Below are 10,927 nucleotides of genomic sequence, written 5' to 3'. Positions count from 1 at the left end.
AGTAAGAAAAGAAAGCAAAAAATCTCACAAATTCAAGGTCAATTCCTCTTGAAGCTCCTTGAACCATAGAAACCCCTCCTAGAGAGGAAGAAGAAGACGAAGAAAAGGCTCTTCGAGTGAGTGATAGAAATCGCGGAGAATGTGATGCCATAAAAAAGTATTGGGTTGGCGGCAAAGCACCGACAGCACCCAGCATTTCCCACCTTCTGTGAATGACTTCGCACTCGCGGAACCTCTTAATCCCGAAAACCTCCGTGTAGGGCTGAAATGGCGTCTGTTTGACCTCTACAACCTCCACCCATGGTGAATCGAACGCCCTACAACAACCAGAATCGAATACAGTGCAAGGTTTCGTATCACACTACAATAACCGAACCGAATATGCACATCCCATAACCGAATACACCAACTACACCAACAGGTTTCGTCCCACATTGCAGCGTAATCGAATACCCACACCCCATAACCGAATACACCCTTTACCTAAATTTCTTCTAAGCAATGTAACCAGATACAATACTTCTGGAACTGAATACACAACCATGCCTCAAGCTTTGCTTCGCCATGCTTCAAGCTTTGCTTCGCCCATCTTCAACGTATCTTCCTGCTTCAAGCTTTTGTTCTCCATCTTCAACGCATCTTCACGTTCAAAATATGGCAGCAACCACGTTCAAGATCAGAAAGGGCAAAGATGACATTTTCTTTCAATTCACTCCAAATCATTGCATAAGTGCGAGTGATACAAAAAGGACGTATCTTGCAAATCCACTCCAATCCGTCTTCGCAAATCGTTCAAAGCGAACGCCAGTTATAGCTTAATTCCTCGCTCGCAAATCCCTGTAAACAGTAAATTCAATTGAAACGAACACAGCGTAACTACTTAAATTATGGGAAGAATTATAATCTTTAAGGTACAATATCATTCGCAGTTGCAAAGTTAAATGCAGTAATTGGGAATTGGTTAGAACTATCATTAAGCATACTGAGTAAGAAAGACTTTATGTTCTTCTTAAAGAGCCTTGGAGAAACTTATAGTAGTGTGAAAAAGCATATTTTCAAGAGATTTGAGATTTAATTTATAATAATTTAAATTTATATTGCTTTCATTTGATTTAAATGGACTTATCTTAAACCTAAATTTGTATTTTTTTATTTGAAATTCAATCCACTTAAATTAGATTTAGATTGAATTATTTTTTGAATTTTAAAAATAAAAAATAAGGGCAACTAAGTCAAGCTAAGGTGATCGAAGACCATGTCAACCTAGGTTCAAAGTCAAGTAAAGACGACTTGGAGTAAGTGTCGAGTCGAGTGGACCTAAGGCAAAAGTTAAGCTAAACCAAATTGGGTAGAATTAAGTTTGTCAAAACTAAAGCTTGAGTTGAGTTGGTCTAGGCCAAAAAGATGGATTGAGTCAAAGTTGAAGGGTCAAGTTTAGTCAACCTAGATCGAAGATCGAGATAAGTCAGCTAAAACTAAAGATCAAGTTGAGTTGATCAAGGCTACAAGTCGAGCGAAGTCAAAAGTCATGTGCCATCAGTCTGACTTAAGGCCAAGTTGAGTCGACTCAAATTGAAGGTCAAGTTATGTTAGTCATAACCGAATGTTGATTCGTGTCAGCCCTGACTGAAGGTTCAGCCAAGTAGGCCCAAGTTGAAGGTTCAGCCAAGTTTCGTAAGTAGGCCCAAGTTGAATGTCGATTAAGTCGGGATCGAAGGTCAAACCAAGTTGACTTGGTCAAAGGTTGTGTTTAGTCGATCTCGACTAAAGGTTGAGTCAAGTTATCTTAATAAAATGTTAAACTAAGTCGGCTTGGCTGAAGGCTGACCAATTTAACTCGGTCAAAGGTTGACCGAGTTAACACATTTGTAGGATGACCGAGTTAGCCCGATCAAAGGTCAACTAAGTTGGCACAATCAAAGGTCAACCGAGTTGGCTTCGTCAAAGATGGATCGAGTTGGTCCGATCAAAGGTCGATCAAGTAGGCCTGGTCAAACTTCAACTGAGTTAGTTTTTCGATCAAAAATCGATCGAGTTTGCCCTGTTCAAAGGTTAACAGAGATAGTCCAACTGAAAGCTTCAAGTTAGTCCCGACTGAACGTGAAACTAAGTCGACTCGGGATAAAGGTCAAGCTGAGATGACCTAACCTCAAATCAAATCAAGCATTGTTAAAGATCGAGCAAAATAATTTTTATTAGAAATGACGAGCTTTGTTTTTCAACACCAAGAGCAGGGGGGGTTGAATTGGTGTTTTATAAAAATAATCGCTCTTCAAATCTTTTTCGCAAAAGGAATGAATCTTTAAATCTTTTTTTAACAAACAAATATCACAAAATCACTTCATCAAAAATTTTAATGGCTTCATAATGATTCAAATTTGTTTCTACATAAAAATTGAGTTACTAAATTTGTGAATTTTTCATGTTGCCTAATTATTCCATACAAAAAAAATTTCACACAAGCCTCCATTTCCATATTTTATTGGCTTAAATGCTTACTTCATCCTCATGTTAAGAGATGAATTTCTGTTTAGTATCTGGTTTTAAAAATGAATACATTAGGTCCGTATGTTATGAAAAATGTATGAATAAGGTCCACAAAGAAAGAACAAGTTCAACAAATTTAAATGAGTCAACTTGACTTATCACGGGTTCAAACCGAGTGAGTCGAGTTCAAAATTGACCTGTATTGAAATTTCAATTTTTTTGTTCAACCTAACCCAGTCTAAACCAATGGTAGGCCGGGTTGACTTATGGGTTCCAACTCGTTTTGACAGTACTATGTTTTTCTATAATTAAAATTATTTTTACCAATAAAAGTTAAATTAATTAATTAAGAAAAAAATTAAAGAGTAAACAAATATAAATAATTAATGGTAAGAAATTATAGTATAAAACAAAAGAAATTTATGATAAATATTTTCCTATAATTAAAATTACTTTTACAAATAAAATCTAAATGAGTGAATTAATTAATCAACACAAAAATTAAAAGACTAATAAATCATCAATAATTAAGGGTGAAAAAAATCTTATACAATAATAAAAATAAATTTAAGATAAATATTTTCCTATAATTAAAATTATTTTTATCAATAAAATTTAAATAAATAAATTAATTAGTTAACACAAAAAGTAAACAAGTAATAAAATACCAATAATTAATGGTGAGAAAATATTATATTATAAAAAAGAAAATTTAGGATAAATGTTTTTGTATAATTAAAATTAATTTTATTAATAAATTTTAATTGTATTAATTAATAGTTTAACTCAAAAACAAAAAAGATAAAAAAATATCAATAATTAATGGTAAAAAATTAATATAGTATAAAAGAAAGAAATTAATGATAAATACTTTCCTATAATTAAAATTACTTTTACAAATAAATTTTAAATGAATTAATGAATTAGCACAAAAATTAAAAGAGTAATAAAATATCGGTTAGATATATTATCTTTATTTTTTTATCTTTAGTTAATTTGTTATTATTTTTTAGTTATATAAAGAGAGAACCTATATTCAATACAAAGGAGATTAATCCCATACATAGATTTTTCCTATATTCAACATAGTATTAGAGTCAGGTTCTTTAGAGAAAAAAAATTATTGCCTCTACCACTACACTCGTCGTTGCTTATGGCGGCACCATCTACCGTTGTCGGTGGTGTCATCGTCTATGCTACCATTACCAGAGTTCTAGTTTTGACCGATGATCATACAATTTTGATCTTCTCGGTCAGGTGACCATTGTGCCATCAAACACCTTCATCGGAGCTCTTATGCGTTCATAGCATCTTTTGAAGTTGTGGATTTGTTTCCTTTTCTGTCATGCATGGTGACATGTCTCGTAATGATTTAGAGTGTCAATGTCGCTCTTTTTTCTCTTTCAGGTTCATCATGTGAGGTCGCATGTCCCATCTCCTCTCAGGTAGCTATTTAGAGCATCGAGTTTGCTCTTTTTTCTTTTTCAAGTGCTTTCATGAGAGAATCTTGAATTTTTGAAGGTTTCTATCACTTTATCATCAATTACTTCTTCCGCCATTGGCTTTTTGACTTCCCTTCTGTCACCATTGTGTTTGACTTGTTTATATATGTTTTTTCTCTTATTGCAAAGATGATTTTTGTTAGTTTATTTATAGTCGTGGTGGTTCTTCAACAATGATCTCTTTATCTACTAGATGTCAATCATGTATTCCTTAACGATGATTTGCAAGAAGACATTTACATGGAGCATCCTCCCAGATTTGATGCTTAAGGGGAGTCTTCTAGGGTCAATATTTCGTGTTCTATGTCGTATTCACAAATCGTTAATAATTTAATATCACTCGAGTGCAGAAACAAATATTTTCACTAAGTCTTTATGGACTGTATCAGTAATAAGTTTGATACATACGATTTATATATACAAACTTGAGGGAAAGTATTAGATATATTATCTTTATCATATCTTTATATTTATTTTTAGTTAGTTTGTTATTATTTTCTATTTGTATTTTGGGCTTAGTCCATAATTATTCTATTATAAATAGAGGGCCTATGTGTATATTCACAAGGAAAATTAATCCCTTTTTTCATATATTCAAAAATATTAAATAATTAATGGTAAAAAAAATCTTATACTATTATAAAAGTAAAATTTGAGATAAACGTTTCCTAAAATTTAAATAAATATATAAATTAATTAGTAAAAAATTAAAAAAATAATAAAATATTGATAATTAGTGGTGAGAAAATATTATACTATAAAAATATTTGCGATAAATGTTTTCCTATAATTTATATTATATTTATAATTAAAATTTGGATGAATTATTTAATTAATTAACCCAAAAATTAAAAGAGTAAAAAAATTATAATTAATGGGAAAAAATTAGTATAAAAGAAAATAACTTTATGATAAATATTTTCCTATAATTAAAATTACTTTTACATATAAAATTTAAATGAGTGAACAAGTTAACATAATAAAATATCAATAATTAAAGATATAAAAAATATTGTACTATAATTAAAGATGTGATAAATGATTTCTTATGATTAAAATTACTTTTACGACTAAAATTTAAATGAATGAATTAACTAACACATAAATTAAAAGAATAATAAAATATCAATAATTAATAGTAAAAAATATTATATCACAAAAATAGAAATTTTGATTGAATGTTTTTTTGATAATTCAATAAAATTTAAATTAATTAATTAATCCAACAATTAAACAAGTAAAAAAATATCAATAGTTAATGATAAAATAAATAATATAGAATGAAAGAAAATAAATTTAAGATAAATATTTTCTATAATTAAAATTCTTTTTAAAAATTAAATTCATATAAATAAATTAATTAATTAACATCAAAATATCAATAATTAATAATTTAAAATACATAATTAAAAATACCAACATCATTTTATAAGTATTTTAAATTATTAATTGATTTTATCATTAAATTTTAAAATTGTAATTATCGACAAAAAGATAAAAATAAATTTCTTAATAAACAAAATATATATTACTAATAAATGTTTTTGTCAATATAAGAAATCTATTGATCATGATAAAGTTTATTACAAATTAAAATTTTAAAATTCATAATAAATTTTGTTTATAATTTAACATTATCGATAATTTTTTTTTTCTACAATAAGATTGTCGATTATTTCTAAAAGTTTTATAATGAATTACAAACTATTCAGTTCATTAAAGAGATTAAAATTATTCTTATCTTTAATTAGAAATCCCCACACCATGATAACTTTTTTTCTTAAATATTGGTACATTTACACTTCTTTAACACATACATATCACTTATATTTTATACTTCAATAATTTATTAAAATTATAACTTTATTTTGCTAAAAAATAGTACATAAAATATTATGGCTCTGAAAATTCTTTCTTTCCACTACTTATTTCATTTAATACTATTACTACTTTTCTAAATAATTTTTTTCCTCCACTTATTCATTATATATATATATATATATATAAATAATTCAGTTTTTCATAACCAAATTCAAATCTATATTTTTTCAACAAATACAAAATATACTATGCTAAACAAAAAAAATAGGAATGGAAAAAAAATTCTTCAAAACTAAAACAGCTTTGTCTTACCAAAAAGGAGTGTCTGACCCACCGCATTACAACTTGTGCAGATAACTTTAGTATTTCAAAACTCAATCAGGTTTGTGTTACCAAAAAGGCAGCGTCTGTGCCACTGCATGCTTATCATTGTCTACACTTGTCAAAACAAATATATGCATGTTGCACACAAACATTTAATGAACTTGAACCACACATATACACATTTAATCAATGCTATAAAAGCTATCTCATGCTAATCTATGTTTTCATTCAATTCTACTCATAAGTCACCTTTCATATTCTACCTACTCCAATGGCTATGGCAAGTGACAAGCAAGCAAATGAAGAAAATGAGCTATTGCTCTCCCTTCCGAAGGAGAGGGGTTTGGGTGCAGCTCCCTATCTCCATCTATTTCAAGATTTTTGGTGTCCATCATTTTATTTTCCAGGAGTGAACAACTTTCAAAAACATTTTCATGCAAAGGACAGTGATGTTTTTGTTGCCAGCTTTCCAAAATCAGGTACCACCTGGTTGAAAGCCCTTACTTTTGTCATTATAAACCATCAACGTTTTTCCTCTTTCGAGCACCATCCATTACTGTCTTCCAATCCTCATGAACTTGTGTCTTTCCCTGAATTCATCTTGTCTCATGATTTGGATGACCAGATTCTTTCCCTCTCCAACATGAGTGAGCCAAGACTTCTTGCTACTCACTTACCTTTCCCTTCATTACCTAAGTCAATCACAAAATCCAATTGCAAGATCATTTATATATGTAGAAATCCATTTGATACTTTTGTTTCAGCATGGGAATTCTTTACTAAAAAAAGTTCAGTGTCTTCACCTGCATTAACATTCGAGGAAGCATTTGAAAAGTATTGCAATGGGATAATGGGGTTTGGTCCATGGTGGAGTCATATGTTAGGTTACTGGAATGAGAGCATAACTAGACCTAACAAAGTTTTGTTCTTAAAGTATGAAGATCTCAAAGAGGATTCAGTATTTCATGTGAAAAGAATGATAGAGTTCTTGGACACTCCTGTAAAAGGAGAGAGTACAGCAGTGATTGAAAACATAATCAATCTGTGCAGATTTGAAAAGATGAAGGATTTGGAAGTGAATAAATCAGGAGAAATAGACAATATTGCAGAGAAGAAAAACTTCTTTCGGAAGGGTAAGATAGGAGATTGGATAAATTACTTTTCTCCTTCTATGATAGAAAAGTTATCCAAAATCATTGAAGAAAAATTAAGTGGATCAGGTTTATCATTTAAACTGCATTCCTAAATTCCAATGCAATATGTGATTACATAAGAACCAACATGTTGTTCTGTGTGGAACAGATTGATGTTGTGATCTTTGCTTTTGCTGGATGTGTTTTTATGCTTTTGATAAATAAAAAGAAGGTTTAAACCCTTCTTGGTCGTATTTTTTTTTCATGAAAATCTCAGTTGGATTTTTATTTTTTCATTTGTCTCAATTGGATCATATTTTTTTTAAAAATAAACACATTTTATCCTAACCGTTAACATGGTCTCAAACCGCGTTAAATTAAGATCATGTGATACAGAAAGAATGTGTTGATGTGTGTTCCTCATGAGAGAATGTGTTGAAATCCTTAAAATGAATATCTTAAAGTCACATCACCGTATTTTCTCTTCAATTTTTTATATTAAGATAATATATTAATTTAATTAATAATATATTAATAATCCAATTTAATTAATAATATATTAAAAAATATATTAATTTAATTAATAATCCAATTTAATCATATTCACTAATCATTATTTTGAACTAAATTATTATAAATTTAATTTTTTAATTTTAAAATTTTTATAAAATTATGTGTATTTTATTGAATATTAATATATAAAATTTTTTATATTATATCAAATTATTATATACAAATAATAAATTATTTAATATTTTTTAGATGACTGTTTGAGAGAAAACATTTCTTTTTAAACTAAAATATGTTTATTATATTTTTTTTAAATTATTTTACTTTTAAATTTAAATAAATTCAACATATATATTATATTTTTAACTTTTCAAAGTAAAAAATTATATATCTAATTATTACAATAAAAAATTATTTTAAATAGTTTTTTATAGAAATTAATATTTATGTATTTATATTTAAAGAAAAAAGATAATATTAAAATATTATATAAAACTTGAAAATTAAAATATTAAATAAAAGTTATCAAATAAATAAAATAAATAATTAAAAATAAACTAATTTAATTCTGAAGATTAACTGTGTTCTAACCATTGTAGGTGATGAAACTTAAAAAAAAAGTCTTCTATAAAGTAAATAAAAAATAAATAAAACTTAATTTTAAAAATATTAAATAAAGAGAAGTAAATAATGTCACATCACCACTATTTATTTAATCAAAACACTCTAGTAAATAATGTCACATCACACATCAACACATTCTCTATGCATCACGTGATCTTAATTTAACGCCGTCTGAGACCAGTTAACGGTTAGAGTAAAATGTGTTTCTTTTTACGAAAAATATGATCCAATTAAGACAAATGAAAAAATGAAGACCAAACTGAAATTTCCATACAAAAATGAGGACTAAAGGAGGGTTTAAACTTAAAAAGAACTATCTTTATCTTGCTTCCAATTTCTTTTCCCATACTATCCTTTCAACCCTTACTTTCTTTCTCGTCGACCTAAGGTGAAAAGGGAAAAATGTTTTTATTTTAATTTAGTACACGCTTTAACTTGGGTTTAGACGAGGATTAATTTCTTGCACAACTTTTTACATAAATCAGAAACCTTGTAATAAATAAGCCATTATTTAATAAAAAAATACTGTTTAAGGTTTATGTAATATTTGTTAATGTAATTTTAAGTATATAGATATAATATATTAAGAATTCCAGAAAGTATAGTGAGTTAATTTGTTAAATGTGGTTAATTTATTTTTATATTTATGTAATGGGTTGAAATTTTAAAATTTGCATATATAATATATAATGAGGTAAAGTCGTGTTTGACAGTATTAAATTAAAAAGGTAAAGCCGTATCACCTAAAACAATTTCATCTAATTAAGTCAGATTGATCTTGTCTGATGTCCTATGAGCTAGGTAGATTGTAGCTGGATTTTTTTTTAGGAAAATGATACTCGAACAACCAAATTTGACAACATTTGGACACAGCACACGTGTCAGCGTTTGAGCGGCCCACGTTTTGGTTGGAAAAAGCTGCTGCGTTCTGAGAAAGTCTGATGAAACCTGCTTCAACGCTGACGTGGCGAGGACGGGCACGGGCACAGGCAGATTGGGGTGTGCGTTTCAAAAATTAAAATGAAAATGAAATATCACTTGGAAAGGGAGTGGTCAGGGGTTTTTGTTTGGCGTTTGAAATTTGAATTTCATTTTTGAACAATTTTAGAGAGAAGTGAAGGTTGAGAGAGAGAGTGAGAGCCCGAGAGAGTTGGAGAAAGGGAGTTCGAGAGAGAGAGGTCCGACGGATTGCTTGCCGGAGTGCCGCCGGACAACGTTGAAGGCCGTCGGAGGTCCTCAACTCCTCCAGTCGGTTCCGATTCACGGTCGCCGCAGCTCCGACGTTGGCGAACGAACCGAAGACGGCGTCGTCTTCCCTCCGGCCCAGCGAACTAGGTGCGCGTTCTGAGTCTCGCTTCGTCCCACCTGCTTCCCTCCCTGTGCCGGACCTTTGCATTCACCGCCGGAGTGCCGCCGGAGTGGCGACTGCACGGTGGACGAAAAAGAGGGGTTTTCCGGGTTGTCAGTCCCACCCACACCGTAGGCAATCGTCTCTGTTCCAACCGCCACACCTCGTGTTCACTCAAGGTTAGTTTTTTTTTTTTATTTCAGTGGAATGAATGTTGAATACGTGCATGATGCTGTTTGTGGATGATTTTGGTTATGTATGAGCTGTTACTGGATACGTAAAAGATAGGCAGGCAGTGATGTGTGATATCTTGTGGCAGGATAGCGAGAATTTTGTCGATGACGGGATTCAAATTGAGCCTTTCAACCTAGATAAAGAAACGGAAGAAGGTTATTTTCATGCAGCAGCCAATTTTGTTGAATATGTAAGAGAGAATGAGATTAAGGTGAGGGATTTATGTTGTTTTCTTTCTTTATTTGTGATATTTCATTTGAATTCTGTTAATAAATTAGGGATCCTTGCAGGATGCATGGCTTGATAATATTGAATTTGATCCAAAATATTCTGCATTAAATTTTGGGGCAGCGATGGTGTGCAGAACATGCAGAAGTGTAAACAAAATGGAGGGCCCCACATGGCTTTATCTGACAGAGAAGCAAAAGAGTGATGGAAGAAATTCATTAAAGGTTGCTAATGGGAGACAACAACATGGCAACCTGGCTGGAAACGCACGAGGCAGCACCAGAACGAGACTTGAGAATTTGGCTTTAAAAGAGTGAGAGGCCGTGAGTGAGAGGGTTACGCTTGGGAGGAGGCTCTCGGTTCTTCTCCTCCAAGTTCAGTAGATTAGTTTTGAACTCTAGATAATGTAATGTAGTGAGATTGTTGTATGAGAGTAGAGGTGCCGTGAGGTGCTGTGAGGTGCATAGGGAGTTCCAGCCGAGGAGAAGTCACGGCAGTAGGAGCTGTTTACCATTTTGAGGTGTACGGTTCGAATTTAATTTTCTGTATTGTAATGAATTTTAATTTGAATGAACAATGTCATTTAATTTCCTGTTACTGAATTGTCAATTTTATTCTACTCATGCGATTAAATTTCTGCTGAAATCTGATCTGTGTTGTTGTGTGTCTGCCATTTAATTTATACTGTTGTTGATTGTTTGCAATTTAATTTTTAC

At 30.7% G+C, this 10,927-nt stretch overlaps 1 protein-coding gene and 1 long non-coding RNA gene across 2 annotated transcripts; both read left to right on the top strand.

Moving 5' to 3' along the window:
• The first annotated feature begins 1,947 nt into the window (after window positions 1-1,947).
• On the top strand, window positions 1,948-7,380 carry LOC108324835 (cytosolic sulfotransferase 15-like). The gene is made up of 2 exons (XM_017557762.1): window positions 1,948-2,038; window positions 6,431-7,380. Exons 1-2 carry the CDS (start codon window positions 1,948-1,950, stop codon window positions 7,378-7,380), a joined length of 1,041 nt encoding a protein of 346 aa, XP_017413251.1.
• Window positions 7,381-9,405: 2,025 nt separating this feature from the next.
• LOC128196559 (uncharacterized) lies at window positions 9,406-10,443 on the top strand. The gene is made up of 3 exons (XR_008248995.1): window positions 9,406-9,928; window positions 10,069-10,194; window positions 10,335-10,443. It is a non-coding gene; the product is annotated as an uncharacterized LOC128196559 (long non-coding RNA).
• The last annotated feature ends 484 nt before the right edge of the window (window positions 10,444-10,927 follow it).

The sequence above is a fragment of the Vigna angularis genome, chromosome 5 (genome assembly GCF_016808095.1).
Source record: "Vigna angularis cultivar LongXiaoDou No.4 chromosome 5, ASM1680809v1, whole genome shotgun sequence".
NCBI lineage: Eukaryota > Viridiplantae > Streptophyta > Magnoliopsida > Fabales > Fabaceae > Vigna > Vigna angularis.
The sequence above is the reverse complement of the archived record's forward strand: the minus strand, read 5'-3'. Positions and strand labels throughout refer to the sequence as shown.

Coding starts and splice junctions, on each gene's coding strand:
- LOC108324835 (XM_017557762.1), top strand. CDS start 1,948: ATGGATCGAGTTGGTCCGATCAAAGGTCGATCAAGTAGGCCTGGTCAA. Junction 2,039..6,430: donor ATCAAAAATCGATCGAGTTT/GCCCTGTTCAAA, acceptor GTGACAAGCAAG/CAAATGAAGAAAATGAGCTA.